Below are 16,936 nucleotides of genomic sequence, written 5' to 3' on the forward strand. Positions count from 1 at the left end.
TCCCCTTCTGTCTCCACCCCATTCAGAAATGGGATTGCAGGCATCCGGGGAATGCCTGGCTTGTGATGTGGTGCAGTGATCCGAACTCTGGTCTTTGTGACTGCGGGACTAGCACTCTTAACTACCGGGTTACTCTCCAGCAGCAAGCTGTCCTTTATGTGTGTGTGCAGGTACGCCTGTGGGTGCAAACCCTTCCTCTTGAACCTCCACTGTCTTCCCTAGAAATCCTCCAGCAGGAGTCTGTGTGCGTGCATCCATGTGTGCTTGTGTGTGTGTGTGTGTGTGTGTGTGTGTGTGTGTGTGTGTGTGTGTGTGTGTTTTTAGAAGAGCGTTCTGTCAGAGTGTGTCATGGAGCTTGTCCTCGGGGTGTGTCCATGTAGGTCGGCACATCTAAATAAACCAGACTAACATACTGTGTTTGGGAAATGCTGGCACCTCCATACAAATGTCTCAGGGTTTCAAGAAATGTCACTGGATCTGGGACTGTTGGAAAATCTCACTGAGTCCAGGACCGTTGGGCTGCATTACTGTCCTTCCGTGGCCAGTTTTCTGAGAGGTGATTTGTAGTCTTGGTGTCAAGTGAGTGTTCTCTGCTTAAAAAGTCAAATCACAGCTCTAATTTGTCTAAAATCTCCACTAATCATCTGTAAAATGTCACAGTCATTCAGAGTTTAGAATTAGCCTGAGAAGGAGCCATTTTTAATTATTTCTAGCGTGGCACGTTCTGTTTGTAAGTGAGTGATTTTTCTGGTTGGGGCGTAGCAGGTCTTAAAGGAGGGAATAGAAAATGCTGGCAGTTCAGGAAGGGAACTCTGTTCTGTGCCGGAGGAGAGCAAGAAATGGGACATTAGCACAGGTCTGTGTCCTCAGGAAGGGGGCCCCTTGATCCATTTATTATTAACTGGGGGTGAGAAGTTGTAAAGACAGGTGAGCAGGTGAGTGGCAGAGGCAGCCAAGATAAGAAGGGACAGAATGGGTGTTTACCTTCCCACGGCTGTGCAGTGACAGGTGGCTCTGGCCGCCAGGACTAACGTGTTCTCTAGCATCTGTGTGTGGAAGGTTGGGCAGCATTTTGTGATTCCAATCTGTAGATGGGAAAGCTAAGTCCAGAAGATACGCTTGCCTTCTGTGAGACATTAGAGGACAGTGAGGACTCAAATGCATATGCCCCAACGGGCTGGGGGCTCTGAGTCAGCAAAGTTTGGTGGTAGCTGTGCTTTGAGTCTAGAACATTCCAAGGGCACAAAGAAGCCTTGGTATCAATCAGGGTTAAAATACATCTGTTGAGTTTTGGTAACAATTACTTTTTTGACAATTGTTTGTTTTCTAATTACATTTGTTTGTTTGTTTATTGGGTGGGGGGTACATACTGCAGCATGCATGTGGGGATCAGAAGACAACTTTTGGGGATTGGTTCTCTCCTTTCAGTGTGGGCCCTGGGGATTGAACACTGGAAAACTCAACCAGTGAGGCACTCTCCTCTTTAAAGGCACCCTTTCCCATGACCTGGAAGTCGCCCCTGAGGCTCCACCTCTTCAGCACCCCACCACCTCCCAAAAGTGCCACTCTGGGGAAAGAAGCCTTCAACATAAGGATCTGTAAGAACATTCTAGATGCACACTCTGAGGTGGAAGGGGAGCAGGCAGAGAGAGCAAGCCCCCTCTCCTCCTGTCCACGAGGTGGACAGCCTGCTCTACCCAGTGACTTTGCTGTGATGCGCAGGCCCAACGCAGCAGGGACAATTGGAGAACACACACACACACACACACACACACACACAGCCACAGCCAATCTTTCCTCCTCCTCCTAAGTTGCTTCTATCACTATTTGCTGTCATGGAAAACAGTTGACAGATAGAATAGCAGTGTGAAGTAGAGCCTGGGCTCCTGGGGTTGCTGTACCCAGGAGGTGTGATGCAGCAGAGCCTCTGGCCTCAGAGTGCCCACCAGGGACACTTGCTACCAAGGGCTGTGTTCTATGCTTCCTTTGAACCGCATCATGAAAAGCTGGGGCACCCGAAATGGCTACCTGGTTGAGCTGTCCAGTTTGCCGATGCCTCCCACCATGCCCATTAGTTTTTGTCAACTTGACCCAAGCTGGAGTCACCTGGGAAGAGGAAATGGACATCACCCTAGGATTTGCCTCCATAAGATTGGCCTGTTGGAAAGTCTGTAGGGTGTTTTCTTGGTTAATGATTGAATGGGGAGTCAGTTCTTGCCTCCAGGTTTCTGCCTTAGTTTCCATAGGTGATGGACTGGAAGCTGCAAGCAAATAAACCCATACCTGCCTCCCCAAGTGGCTGTGGGTCATGAGTTTCATCACAGCAACAGAGAAACCTAACCAGTACACACACTAAGGCTGAGGAGCACAGAGTGTGTGTTTTGTTCAAACAGAACAATTGTCAAAGGGCCAGTGAGATGGTTCAGTGGGTAAAGGCATTTGCTGCCAAGCGTGATGACCTGAGGTCAATCTTCAAGGTCTGCCCACATGATGGACAAAGAAAACTGACTCCTGAAAGTTGTCCTCTCACCTACACACACACACACACACACACACACACACACACACACACACACAGAGAAACACAATAAATAAAAAAATAATAAATAAATAGACTTTAAAAAGAACAATAGTCAAAGAAAGAAAGAAACTGACTTTAAAAAGAACAATAGTCAAAGAAATAATTGTTTGTTTCCAAAACTCAATGGGTGCATTGTGACCCTGGTTGGTACACGAGGCTTGTTTGTCCCCTTGGATCAACTCAGAAAGATCAAAGAGTGTTGAGATACAAGCAGTTCCTGGTGTCTTTGTCATGGTTTGATCAACCTTAAATGTGAGATTCTTGTGGTAGCTAAGGTCAGTTAGCATCCACATTGCATTTCCTTTCCAGGAGCTACTTCCGTATCTGTGGGTAATGATTATCAGTTTGAGAATGTAAAATGATAATAATTTGCATATAAATATTATATGTATAGTTTGCCTGTTGCATAGCAACAGTCCTGGGGTATAGTAAACATAATACGTCTCAGAAAACAAATCAGCTTAACAATAGGGAAACTGTTATTTATTGTGCATTCAAGTCACTTAGATGTTTTGAGGTCACCCCTGCCAGTTGATCTCTGCTTCTTGGGTTAAGAATATGGAAATAGAGCTGCACACACATGCTCCAGATACATACATGCAGGCAACCACTCATACACATTAAATAAAAATAAATTATTTTTTTAAAATGTAGATATAAACAGAAGACACACCCTCACCTGAAGGAAACCTACAGCTTCCCACCAAGGTCATCATTTTTGTTGTGTTTTGTGCTTTTGGTCGGTTGAGTGAAGACAGGGGGTTTAAGCCGCTGGTAGGACATCATAACCCTGCAGTCTGACATTGTGAATTTACACATGGCAAGTTAATAACACATCCCTGGGGCATCAAACTAATAGTGGAGTTTTTTGGTTAGCAACTAATGTATAAAACTTACTTCTGCCTAATTGTATTAGTTACTTTTCTCACTGCTGTGATTAAACACCTTACAAAAACAGCTTAAGGGAGGGTTAACTCTAGCTCACAGTTTGGGGGTACAGTCCATCATGGCAGGGAAGGCACAGAGGCAAGAGCTGAGGCAGGTGGTCACATTGTGTCCACAGCCAGGAAGCAGAGAGATGAATACTGGTGCCCAGCTCACTTCCTCCTTTTTATTCGGCCCAGGACCCCAGCCCGTGGAATGATGCTGCCTATATTCAACGTGGGTTTTCCCTCCTCAGTTCCCTTCCTCGGAGATGTGGCCAGAGGTTTGTCTCCTAGGTGATCCTAGATCCTGCCAAGTTGACAATAGATACTAAGCACCCCACAAAGGAAACTCAATTTAACTCATACTAGCATGCTAGCATAAAGTACTGCTTGGCACCAGGAGGGCTTTGGAGCATTGAGAGACACCTTAAAACCATCAGAACAGACATTCTTGCCCTGGAACATACATTTTATTTTATTTTTTTTTATTTATTTATTTTTTTTTTTGGTTTTGGTTTTTCGAGACAGGGTTTCTCTGTGTAGCTTTGCGCCTTTCCTGGAACTCACTTGGTAGCCCAGGGTGGCCTCGAACTCACAGAGATCCGCCTGGCTCTGCCTCCCGAGTGCTGGGATTAAAGGCGTGCGCCACCACCGCCCGGCGGAACATACATTTTAAAACAGAAGAAAAACCACAATCAACATAAGCAAGTGAAAAAAAAATTCATATTAAGTAAGCGCTTGAAAGAAGCTGGAATAAGGAGGTGAAGGTGATACAGGGGTCACACGGGGGCCAGGGGGTGATGTGGGGATTTTACGAATTTTACATTCTCCGTGTTGACTTTGGCCAAATCTTAAAGTGGATGAGCAAGTGTGTGTGAACGAGCAAGGGGCACTCTGGTAGTGGTGACATGGTGTGCAAAGGTCCTGCATCAAGGTACCTGGCATGGAGCCAGTGTCTTCTGGTTCCTCTGGGGCAAGTGGAATGTCTCAGAAACTCCCACCCGAGTCACCAAAAGGAGGGACAGGAAAACACACGTAAGTCTGTGGCTGAGACACAGCCCCACCGCGATGGGCGGATTAATACGGGAAAAGTTCATGAGTTTACTAAGCAGGCAGGTCCACCACGTGGGAGAAAAGTATTTCCACACAGAACGGCACATTTTAGGGAGATGACACTGTCCCGGGTATCCGGGGTGAGAAAAGAGTTCCTGGGAGGAAATGCCGTCCCATTTGCTCACCTTCAGCTAAAGAGTCCTTTCTAACTGGAAGAAAAGGATGTTGTTTGTTCTGGTGCCTCTTGTCTTCCATTACTGTAGCAGAACACTCGAGACAATCAGCTTTCAAGGAGGAGAGGCCTATTTTGGTTTAGTGGTCCACTGGCCTTGCTTTGGGCCTCTGATGAGGCAAGGGCGCACCATGGCAGGGAGCGGGTGGGTGGCCAGCAAGACCCACGGATCCACCGTCAGCCTCCCCAGGGCCTATGTTTTCTGATGGACCTGTGTGGGTGCTGGGGGTGGAATTCAGGTCCTAATGCTCCCGTGGCAAACACTTCAGTGGCTGAGTGTTCTCCCCAGCCCCTAGGGCATCTTCACAGCCTTTGGAAAGGGAAAGAAACGAGAGCTCCGTGGGCTATTGATCAGAGGGTGGGGCCCCGCATGGAGGAGATGTCAGCAGTGCACACAAGAGTGGTTCATAGAGGAGAGTCAATAGCTGTTCATTCTGGGCTGACTGGGCTCAGCAGTCCTGAAAGTTTGTACCTGAAACAGGAAAACAGGGTGCGGTGTCCCCGGTGGTCAGCTGCAAAGGAATTCAATCAAAGTCTCCACATAAACAGACTTTTCTGTTGACTTCACCTGCAGCTGATTAAATGCCTTTATTATTTTTTTTTTCACCTGCCAGCCTGTGTGATTAATTTTAAGACGGTTCAGAATTCAGTATTAGTTACTCTCAGGGACTGCTTTAGTAATCCCTAGTCATCACTCCAGAGGACGGTATCTTAGAAGATGTGGCAGGAATTAAACTATGCGCGGAGAGTAGACTGGGGTACGCAGGTGGCTTCTTTGTGGTCTACCGAGAAGCTGCATGGCTGCCCTGAACGAGTGTGCTTGTTGTGGGGACAGTCCACAGCGCGGCTTCTTCCAGCAACCGCCAAACAGTAGTGTGGTGTTTCCCATATGCACGCGAGCTCAGTACATACAGCACACGGGTCATTCCACTTTATCCTCAGGATACCTGCATGCACTAAGAAGCCGCGTCATACGGCTTCACAGGGAACATCTAGAAACTTCTGCTTCCACAGGTGTGAAGGTTCCAGAAAGTCTCAGTGGGCACCTTGCTCTCCTCCTGTAGCCACTAAGGATATTGACAAAGCACAATTGTGAGTCTCAGGAATGGCATGGCGGTGGGCAGATTGGGTTTGCTCCAGAGGGTATCTCAGGGTCCCCATCCCTTCACACTGTATGAGGGCTGAGGACCGCTTCGCCTTCTGTTCTAGCATCAGGGCTTGGGGCCAAGTGGGAGCTCTCTTGATTACTGGTGGGTTTTCTGTGGCTGGGGCACATCCCAAATGCAGCATCAAGGAAACAGTGTCTGGGCTGGGGAGGCAGCCCCACTGTTAAGGGCACTGGCTGCTCTTCCAGAGGACCCAGTTTGGTTCCCAGAATCCCCATTGGATGGCTCACAACCATCTCTATCTCTACCTCCATGAGATCTGACACACTCTTCGGGCACCCATGCGCATAGCTGCATACAGACGCACACTCACACACACAAAGATAAAATAAATCTTCAAGAAAGCAGCACCTCCTTGTCACTCGGCATTTTGAGCTGCCGTTGGAGTCTGTCTTCCCAGCATATGCCACTTAGCGGTTCCCAAGGGAGGAAAGATTAAATCTTGAGTTGTCTGAGCATGCCTGGGGGAATGCCTGCGGCAGGGACTGTACACCCTCTTCTGAAAGTGCAGGTCTAGGAAACCTTTACCGGATAATAATTTTGAAACCTCAGGGTAGTGATGGCTCCAGGGTGATTATGTTAAACCCGGAGGGGACCTGGGGGAAGTGGCAGGTGGAGGACCTAAGAATTTAGTTAGTAGCTCAGCAGGCCTAGTTCATGATCTCGGGCTTCTAGGGAACCTTTATCTGTTGTTCCTATTGACTTCTTTGATGTTTCTTCACCCTCAGCCAAGTCCTGTTACTAACATAGCCAAGGTGGGGACTTGGGGGGGGGCGGCGTTCGGTGTCTAAGAGGGTTTTCAGCACAAACATGAAGGCCTGGGTTCAGAACCCTGGCGCTCACATGGAAAGGTAGGCATGCACCTGTACCTCAGCACTGCGGAGGAGCCGTTGAACATGGTTTGGGGTCTGTTTGGGAGTGTGTTTCTGGAGGAGGTTACATAGGGTTAAGCTAAGGAGATCTGCCCACCGCTGTGTCTGGCTGTGTCTCGAGTGTCCAGGGCCCATACTGAACACAAGATTAATTCTCTCTGCCTCCTTGTGCTGGGACACCTCCTGCTCTTAGATGTCCGAACCCTTGGTTCTCAGGCCAGTGTTCTGCCCACTGTAGGCTGGAAGCCTGGAGGCTTCAGAGAAGGACCTGTTCCTTCCGTGCTCTCGTAGGGACACACCGTTCTAAAGAAAAAGGAAACAAGCAGGGTCCAGGGTTGTAAACTCGGTCAGTTTCACAGAGGATGAGACAAGAGACCACTGAAGTATGTCTCTGTCAGGGTGGCTTTCAGTGCCCGGAGCTCCTTCCTGGGCTTCCTTTCCCAGCGAGCACCACGCTAACAATAGTGAAGGCATACATTGTTCCATATCTTGCTAGTTATTGAAAAGAAACAAGGATAGTCATGGCACCTGCTGAGCTACACCTCTCTCAGAGGCATCTGTACAAGTGAGAAAATTCTAGATCTGTGACTTGCTTTGTTGTGGCATGTGAAGGCCCACAAACGTTCTCTGCTACGCCTTGAAGGGGATTTAAATGCCAGCAGACCCATGTCAGCATGATCTGAGGGTTTTGTGTGAAATGTTCCACAGTCTGCCTGCGTGGTCCTAAGATGGTGGGTACTTACTGAGAGAGTCTGTCCCACCTGGAGGAAGTGAGTCACTGGAGGGCAAGCCTTAAGGGTTTTAGTCCAGCCCTGCTTCCTGCCCCAGCTCCCTGCTTCCTGTCCCAGGGTCTCTGCTTCCTGTCCCAGGCTCCCTGCCTCCCTAGGTTCCCTGCCTCTTGCCCCAGATTCTTTGCTTCCATTCTCAGGCTCTCTGCTTCCTGCCCTGGTCCCCTTCTTCCTGTCCTAGGTTCCCTGTTTCCTGCCTTAGGCTCCCTGTTTCCTTCCTTAGGCTCCCTGTTTCCTGCCTTAGGCTCCCTATTTCCTACCTTAGGCTCCCTGCTTCCTGCCCCAGGCTCCCTGCTTCCTGCCCTGGTGCCCTTCTTCCTGTCCTAGGCTCCCTGTTTCCTGCCTTAGGCTCCCTGTTTCCTTCCTTAGGCTCCCTGTTTCCTGCCTTAGGCTCCCTGTTTCCTTCCTTAGGCTCCCGGTTTCCTGCCCTAGTCTCCCTGCTTCTTGCCCCACGCTCCCGGCTCCCTGATTCTCAAAGATGTGACACTTCATCACCAGCAGTGCAGACAGGAGCTGGTCCTGCTGGCCATCATGCCTGCCCCACCTTGGTGGACTGTGCCCTTTCAAACTGAGAGCCCACATTGCTCACAGGTTGCTTCTTTCAGAGATTCCACTGCAGTAATGAGAAAGCAGACGGTTCTGTAATACAGCCTCGGATTAGAGATAGGCCAGCTCAGCACTGGGGCTGGTGTAGCTGCGGTACCCAAATGGGAAGCCTGATATTGTAGAAGGCTGTCGTTCGTATGACCACCTGTGGCATTTGCCCTCCCGAGGCTCACAGGTGCAGAGCTGTGACCCGACATAGCATCTAAGGAGCAGAAGACTAGAATTTAAGAACCCAGTTTAGAGCTCTCTTCCTAGGAATCTAACTCGTTTGCTGTTGTTTGGAGACAGAATCTGTGTCTTAGTTCCATTTCCTGCTGTGATGAAATACCCTGACAGAGGAAACTTAAGGGAGAAAGGGTTTGGAGGCTCATGATTCCAACTCCATGACAGTTCATCACTGGAGCAGGAATCCGAAACCCCTAGTTACGTTATGTCCACGGTCAAGAGCAGAGAGCAGCAAACATACACGCCAGTGCTTAGCTTGATTTCTCCACCCTTAAACAGTTCAGGATCCCTGACTGGGGAATGGCGCCGCCCACTCTCAGGCTGGGTCTTTCCACATCAATCAATGTAATCAAGACAGTCCCTCCTAGACATGCCCACAGGCCAACCTGACTTAGACAATCCTTAACTGAGACTCGCTTCCCAGGTGACTAGATTGTGTCAAGCTGATAATTAAAATTAACCCTCACACTTTCCACTATCTGGTGATTTATATAAACATCAAAGGGGGTAAAAAAAAAATGGCCCTGGGTCAGGGTCCCCTGCTTGTAATTTTTAGTATCTTAGCCAGATTCTATTACAGACATAAAAATGTCTTTCTGCAGCCAGATCTGGCACCGTGTGGTGATCACGCTTACAGTTTGAAAATAGCATCCTAGTAAATGAGATTTAGTTGACTTATGATTAAAAGAGGTAGCAAAGTTTGAGAGTAAAAATCATAACAGGTGCTCTCTCTCTCTCTCTCTCTCTCTCTCTCTCTCTCTCTCTCTCTCTCTCTCTCTCTGTGTGTGTGTGTGTGTGTGTGTGTGTGTGTAGGGTAAAGGGCAAACTTGGTCATTGTTCCTCAGGTATCGTCCACCTTGTCTTTGAGACAAGGTTTCTCACTGGTCCACGGTTTGCCAGTTCAAACCCCAGCCCTGGGATTCCAGGTGTGCCCTGCAGTGCCTGACTTGTTTCCATGGGCTCTGAGAACGGAGCACAGGTCTTCATGCTTATAGAGCTATGCTACCCCCTGAGCCATCTCTCCAGTGCCTAGGTCACCAGAAATGTGTTTGCTTTTCTACCCCCCCCTCCCCACAGAAATCTAAATCACATCATTTTCTGGGGCAGATGGGACAGAAGGCGTATGCTGTGTGACATAGATGTGTCACGGTTTCTTTTTTTCCCCCAAGTGTCTGTTTATATATTTACTTTTAGGTGTGTGAGAGTGTGTGTATGTGTACCACATGCATGCAGTGTCTGTGGATGCTGGAAGAGGGCACTGGAACTGGAGTCACAGGCAGTTGTGAACCATCATGTGGGTGCTAGGAACAGAACCGGGGTCCTCAGCAAGAGCAGCAAGTACTCATAACCTCACCGAGCCATCTGTCCCGTCCCATGTAATATTTTCAAAACAGCTAACTCATAAAAATACCCCCTAAAAAGGAACACATTCACAGACATACAAGTTTTTATCCCCCGCCTCAGATCACTTTCTTTCCTCTAGAAACGCCCTGCCAGTCATTTCCATCCCTGGACATCTCTGCTTAGCTCTCTTAGCCTGTGGATGCTCTCACTGCCTCACACTCCAAGTCACAAGCTCATAACTCCACTCCTGGATTTCTGCTTTGCTATGGCTCAATAAAAAATCCATCTCCAGAATCCATGTCTAGTTATCTCTGGTTATTGGAACATGTCCCCTGAATACCTAATGAAAACTCTAGCTTCTGCCAGGTCTGCAGCCTGTGTGGTACTGGGTTGCTTGACTTACAACTGGTCTCATTCTTTTCCATCAAGAGAAACACCCAACTCTTCCCTCTTCCATATGCTGCCTTAATGTGGCATACTGTTGGCGTCCTTCATGCGGTCTGGAAGCCCCAACTCTCCAAATGTCAAGCTCAAAATTAGCCTCAGTATTCTAGGAGCTCTTGGCTGCGTGGGGACCAGATGGATTCAGGAATTGGTGCTCAGAGTTGTGGTTCTTAACCATTTGGGGACATGTGCCACTTTTGAGAAGCTCTGCTTTGGGAACGTCACAGAAACATGACTCTGTGGAGGGGTGTGTTCGTTTGCACACGGCTCCAGAAGATGATCTGTGTGGCTCATGAGCTGTACACCTTAGGGGCAGGCAATCAGGACAATCATGGGGTGTGTGTATGTGTGTGTGTGTGGGGGGGGTGTTTACTCACCGGGTACAGAGGCCAGAGGAGGACAGGAGTGTCCTGCTCTATCACTCTGTCTCATTCCCTCTCACTGAATAGGGAGCTAGTCTGCCTACCTGCAAGCCTCAGTGATCCTCCTGTCTCCCCTGCCCTCTTCCTGAGCTGGGTGCATGCATGGCTGTTCCTGGCTTTCTATATGGGTGCTGAGGCTCTGAACTCATGTCCTCAAGAGCCGAGAACATCTAAGTCATCTCTTGAGCCCCAAGAGAGTTGTTTTTGTTTTTGTTTTAACAACATCAGATTCTTGAGAATGAAACAATTTGAATCTGCAACTGAAGGGTTTTAGAATTGTTATTTTTAAGCAAGATAAATTCCTAAGACCACACTTTGAAACCCTTTTCAATTACACTAACGTCATTTTTTCAGAACCTAATTTCATTTTTTAAAAAATACACTTACCTTGCTCTCTCTTGAACGGACTTGTTCAGACACATTTGCTGTTTCAGGAGGAAGCCTTCGTGGGATTTCAAACATGGTCCGGAGAGCCTCTCCTTCCTGGCTGAGTTCTCTCATTTGTTCCCTGATAGGTTTTTTGATAATGAGTTCGAGGAAAGAAAACCAGACACATGTTATGACCAACAATCACTAGTCCTAAAGTGTTGGTTTGGTGGGGGGTGGGGGAATCATGAGGTCTTTGAATGTCTGGAAATGGCAAGAGGGGAACCGTGTGTAGCCCTGACTGTGCTCTTAAACTAGAGAATGGGGCTAAGAGGTTTGGAAAGAATTACTCAGTCCATGACTCACTGAGGTTTTGCTTTCTGGGTCTTTACTGTGTCTGCTCCACCCCACCCCACTACTCTTATCAGGCTGCTTTTCCTCACACACCTTTATTTGTTAGTTAGTCCTTCGCAAACATTCCGTGAGTCATCGGGTTCCGATAGGAGCGCAGTGCAGCTTATAGATAGGCACTAATAAGGATCCGTGGGGAGTGGGGAGGGGGGGTCAGCCCTGATGAGTGGGGTGTCCTGGCATGAGTTTTCCTGAGTGGTCTGAGGTGATGTGGGTGTTGTCCCTTAGCATACTCGCCTTCCTGTTCAGCCCTGTAGTGTGTCCTAAGCCAGAGACCTCTGCATGAGAGGAGTGGGTTGGATTTCATGAAAAATGGCTGGACACTCCAAATGTTACCAGACAGGATCTTAGGGGTGTCTCAGGACATGATGTCCAGGTTCTTTGTATCTTGAACAATGAAATGGACATGACACAGAACAGCAGTCATGAAACTGTCGATTCATTAAAAGTAAGAGTAGGGGCTGGAGATGGCTCAGAGCTTTGAGGGCTAGAGTTTGGTTCCCAACTCTCACCTCGGGTGACTCTCTTCCAGCCTCTGCAGGTTTACCTGCATTCATGTACACAGACATTCACAGGTTTTGCCCATAATGTATTTTTAAGTCTTAAAAAAAAAAAAAAGCAAGCGGTAAGTATAAAAACAAAGACTACCCTCCACAGGGTGGGAGCATGCGTCTGTGGTTCAAGAGCCGCAGCTTAGGGTTCTGGGCTCCTTCCTGCCGAAGGCCAGAGAGGAGTTATTCGAAAGGATGGATCTTTCTTTGGCTGTTGTAGGTAATTGATTTTCTGTTTGTTGGAGTATGCATGTCCAGTTCTTGGGGTGGTCAGGAACAGTTGGAATGAAGCCTTTCTTGTTTGCTGGGTCCCTACCTTTAATTTTCTTATGATTCACAAATCTTCTTGCCTCACAAATGACTGTCGTCACCCTGTTGAAGTTAACGGACATCCAGAGGCCAGAGGCCCTGAAGGCTCACACCAGGTCAGAGTCTTCCTCACGGCCCACAGAGACATGCTGTTTCCTAACTTGTTTTGTGTTTCCTGTGCCCTCACGGAGCCTTTTCTCCCCACAGGCTATGGCCACACGGTGCCCTTGTCGGATGGCGGCAAGGCTTTCTGCATCATCTACTCTGTCATCGGCATCCCATTCACCCTCCTCTTCCTGACAGCTGTGGTCCAGCGTGTCACCGTGCACGTCACCCGCAGACCCGTCCTCTACTTCCACATCCGCTGGGGCTTCTCCAAGCAGGTGGTGGCCATCGTCCACGCGGTGCTGCTGGGGTTCGTCACCGTGTCCTGCTTCTTCTTCATCCCAGCCGCTGTGTTCTCTGTGCTGGAGGATGACTGGAACTTCCTGGAATCCTTTTACTTCTGTTTCATCTCGCTGAGCACCATCGGCCTGGGGGATTACGTGCCAGGGGAAGGCTACAACCAGAAGTTCAGAGAGCTGTACAAGATTGGGATCACATGTGAGTACCTGTGGCTGGCTGCACCGTGCATGTCTGTTTGGTCCTTTCCATGTTCTGCTTTCTCTAGGGACTGACAGTCCTTGCTTTCCCTTGGATATGTTTTCTTTCTCCCCCGACTTCCTGTAGCTACTTCGCTTCACCATTCCCATCCCAGCTCCCCCTGCTTAGTTATGGTTCCAGCGCACCTTAAAGCCACTGCTGAGTTTCTTGCATTGTGTGTGTTTTCATGTGGGGTGTGCAGGTGTCGCTGTCGGTGCCTGTGGAAGTTGGAGGACAGCCTCCCCAGCCCTTCCTCAGGGGCCTTCTTCTTTTCGTTTGAGACAGGGTCATTCTTTGGCTTGGTTATTTCATCAAGAAGCTGATGAATGGCTGACCAGGGAGCTCTGGGAACCCACCTGTCTCCACCTCCCATCTCAGCATCTCTGGGATTACAAGTACAAGCCATGGCACCAGCATTTCCCAAGGGCTTGGAGGATCCAACTCAGGGCCTCCCACTTGTGATGATGCTCTTGACTGCCCTCTTCCTCTCCCTCCCTCCAATCAGCTTCTCAAATGGTGTAACGGGCATAGTAGCCACCTCTTACTACAGTAACCTACTTAACATGGTTAAATATTTTACACATAAGAAAAGGAGACCTCAGCTTGTCACTGACGTCGTGCTCTTTAATTTTCCAGGAAATTTCTCCAAGTAGTCACCGGCCTCATTTGTCCCTGTCATTCCACTTTGAAGTGACCTGTCACCGATTACTCTCAGAATTCATGTGTAGAAAATGAAGTAGGCAACACATTTTATCTACCTCAGCTGGTAAAGTGCCTGCCGCACAAGCATGGACTCCCGAGTTCCGATCCTTAGCGTCCACATGAAAAGCCAGGTGTGGTGGCATGCTGGAGGGGACAGACACAGGAGGATCCCAGGGTCTTGGACAGGTCTGTCTAGCTGAAACTGCAAGCTCCAGGTTCAGCAAGAGTCTCTGTCTCAGAAATAAGCCCGAGAGCCACTGAAGACGTAGAACGTGCCTCTGCATGAGCATTCACCAGCAAGCCCACCTGCATGCACATAGCGCACAGTCTGGAAAAACTCAGCCACCCCTCTGGAAGAAGCTGTATTTTCTCTGTGAGCCCTCTGTGTGTTCTGGATGTGTAGCAAGCTGTCATAGCATAGTTCCCGCTGCTGCCTTCTCTAGACGCTTACCTGTGACCCAGCCCAGTCACAGCTTCTAGGAAGTCATGCTTTCGTGAGCAGTCAGTGCCCTTGCCCTGTCTTGTTCTCTTAATCCCACAAAGTGGTTGGTTGGGCTGTATTTGAATATTTCCATGAAACCGTAGGCTCACTGGGAACACAGCCTGCACTCATAAACGCCCAGTGCTTTCCACGGCTCCTGGCTCCAGTCCGAGCACCGTCAGTATTTGCCAAAGAGTCCTTCAAGGAGGGTTTCATGCTCTTTATTATTTTAGAGGCTGTGTGTGACTCGGGGACCACCCCACAGCCCACCTGCCTCACTTGATGACCATCTAATTTGCCTCTAATTCAGTAGTATGACACATAGCCTCAGTGTAGAGATCTTTTTGTATTTTTTATTTTTGAGATCTTTCTAAGAAGTAGGATTACTGGCCCCAAATGAACACACTTCTTTTTTTTTTTTTTTTTTTTGAGCTGAGGATCGAACCCAGGGCCTTGCGCTTGCTAGGCAAGCACTCGACCACTGAGCTTAATCCCCAACCCTGAGCACACTTCTTTTGTGAGCTACAGAACAGAACTCTGAGGTCCCCAAATGGAACACAAGTCCACACAGTCACTGGTATCTGAGTTCCCATCCTCTTTGGGTGGCATTGGCCAAAGGAGTTCTAGACATTTGCTGTGTGAATTTGATAGCAGTATAGATAGACATCACCTTAACTCTCATTTAAGCTAGCAGGCAATTCTTTAATTTTCACTTTGCTTTCTAATTTCTTTGTGAACTAGAGAAATAGAATATCCCTGCGTTTGTGTTTTCCGGTTCAACTTTTCTCTGTGTACACTGCCCTCCACTATATCCTGATACGTGAGCTCTCCCAGCTTTCCCCGAAACGCTGAATCCTCCATACCCTGTGCCCCTTGTTACAGTGTGGACTGTGTTTCCCAGGCAGTCAGCCAGGATAGACTTTATGCTGTGAGCGTTCAGAACTGGAGCATCCAAGGAATTAATGGTCTGAAGGTGTAGATAAAATAAAATCCCACAGCTTGCCTGAACACCCACGGGCACTTCTGGCAGTATCCCAGAGTCTGGCTAAATAGTAACCAAGGAGGGAGTGGCTTTGTCTCCTGGCTGGCAGTGCTACTGCCAACCACACGGAAGTCCCTGAGGCACCGGCTTACCAACAGTCAAAGTTGGAGACATCCGGGGTCCACACTCCTACAGAGCAAATTTAAAATGTCCTCACCTGTGTATTTTCTGGAAATCTTCCTTTCACGTTTTACTACTGGGACATGAAGTGAGGACTTTTGACATTCCCTTCTGGTCCATTTCTGTGAGTTTTTGCTTTTTTTTTTTTTTTTCTGAAAACTGATTTAGGCCAGGTGGTGGTGGCGCACGCCTTTAATCCCAGCACTCAGGAGGCAGAGGCAGGTGGATCTCTGTGAGTTCGAGGCCAGCCCGGTCTCCAAAGCTACACAGAGAAACCCTGTCTCGAAAAACCAAAAAAAAAAAAAAATGATTTAAAAAAATGTTGAAACTGACTTAAAATCACTATTTGCCCATCACAAGTTCCAAAAATAGCAGTTATCCTTCATGAATGAGAAAATTGTAGTTATCTAGGGAATTGTCCCCATGCCTAGATCCTGACAATGATGTCGTCGAAGGCTTGAGAAGCAGAAATTATGATAACAATATTGAGCGCTCAGAAAGACGCTCACGTAACGTGAAAAACTGTTTGTGACTCTCTCATTCTAAGGCCGAGGAGGAGAGGGTCCCACTAGGTGACTATGGTGAGTCATTTGACTTGAGAGAAGCCACATTAGCAACAATTGATTGCTTTCTTCTTCTAAAGATTGAAGCCAGGAGAGAGCAGGGTCCCCAGCTTAGGGAGTAGCATCAGTGGTGTTGAGCAGCAGGGAGCGAATTAAAAATGGCTGATGTTGAGAAAGGCAAGAAGATTTTTGTTGAGCAGTGTGCCCAGTGCCACACTGTGGAAAGGGAGGCAATCGTAAGACTGGACCAAGTCTCCATGGCTGTTTGCGTGGAAAAGAGGTCAGGCCGCTGGAATCTTTCACACAGATGCCACAAGAACAAAGGCCTCGCCCTGGGAGAAGATACCCTGATGGAGTATTTAGAGAATCCCCCAAAAATACATCCCTGGAACAAAAAGGATCTTCGCTGGAATTAAGAGGAAGGGAGAAAGGGCAGAGCTAATGGCTTATCTGAAAAAAGTGACTAGCATGTAATACCACCTGCCTTATCTATTACAAAACAAATGTCTCGTGGCTTTTAGTAGGTACCATGATTTAATTCATACACCAGAACTCAGATCATGAATGGCTAACAATGTTTCGTGTCAGACAGTCCAGATTTAGGTAAAACCGACTTGTGGTAAAGTGGATATGGTCTTTTTTAAAATAACAATTCCAGTTGCATAAAACTGCTCTCCCTTAATCAGTCATATTCAACTTTCTACGAAGATGGGGGTGTCACCGCAAAGCCGATTGAATGGCCTTAGGCTTATGGAACTGGGCATACGAAGGTGTTTAGACACTGGGAACCTTCTCTCACTGTCTCAGGACCGAGCAGAAGATGCTTGTGCTTCAGTTTGTGTTCCCTGGCCTGTTCCAGTCAGCGGTTAAACGTCAGGAGGCATCTCTCTACTCTTGGCAATGCCGATTTAATTAGAATTCCCTGTGTCAAGGATGCTGCCTTTTATTGCTGAGAGGCATTTAAAGTGGTTTCTGTATGATATCAAATAAAGAGTGTTTAATACTTAGAAAAAAAAAATGAAGCCAGGCCTGGGGAGATGGCTCAGCAGGTAAGAGTGAGCACAGCAAGCGCGAAGACCTGAGTTCGAAT

General features: G+C 48.1%; 1 protein-coding gene and 1 long non-coding RNA gene across 5 annotated transcripts in view; one reads left to right on the top strand and one right to left on the bottom strand.

The window, feature by feature from the left end:
* The window catches only part of Kcnk1 (potassium two pore domain channel subfamily K member 1), a 36,544-nt gene that overhangs the window by 17,898 nt on the left and 1,710 nt on the right, over positions 1-16,936 (top strand). For both annotated transcript variants that reach the window (XM_076572341.1, XM_016001053.3), the window contains exon 3: positions 12,504-12,899. In XM_076572341.1, the coding sequence (XP_076428456.1) occupies positions 12,504-12,899 (396 nt within the window). The remainder of the gene's footprint in view (positions 1-12,503; positions 12,900-16,936) is intronic.
* On the bottom strand, positions 4,174-11,466 carry LOC121829468 (uncharacterized). 3 transcript variants are annotated; one of them, XR_013051384.1, is made up of 3 exons: positions 11,047-11,462; positions 5,740-5,859; positions 4,174-5,264 (listed from the first exon to the last, which is right to left on the bottom strand). It is a non-coding gene; the product is annotated as an uncharacterized LOC121829468 (long non-coding RNA). The 3 variants fall into 3 exon arrangements; XR_006072311.2 differs by lacking the exon at positions 4,174-5,264 and having other exon boundaries at positions 5,362-5,859; positions 11,047-11,167; positions 11,392-11,466; XR_006072312.2 differs by lacking the exon at positions 4,174-5,264 and having other exon boundaries at positions 5,362-5,859.

Source organism: Peromyscus maniculatus, chromosome 5 (genome assembly GCF_049852395.1).
Source record: "Peromyscus maniculatus bairdii isolate BWxNUB_F1_BW_parent chromosome 5, HU_Pman_BW_mat_3.1, whole genome shotgun sequence".
NCBI lineage: Eukaryota > Metazoa > Chordata > Mammalia > Rodentia > Cricetidae > Peromyscus > Peromyscus maniculatus.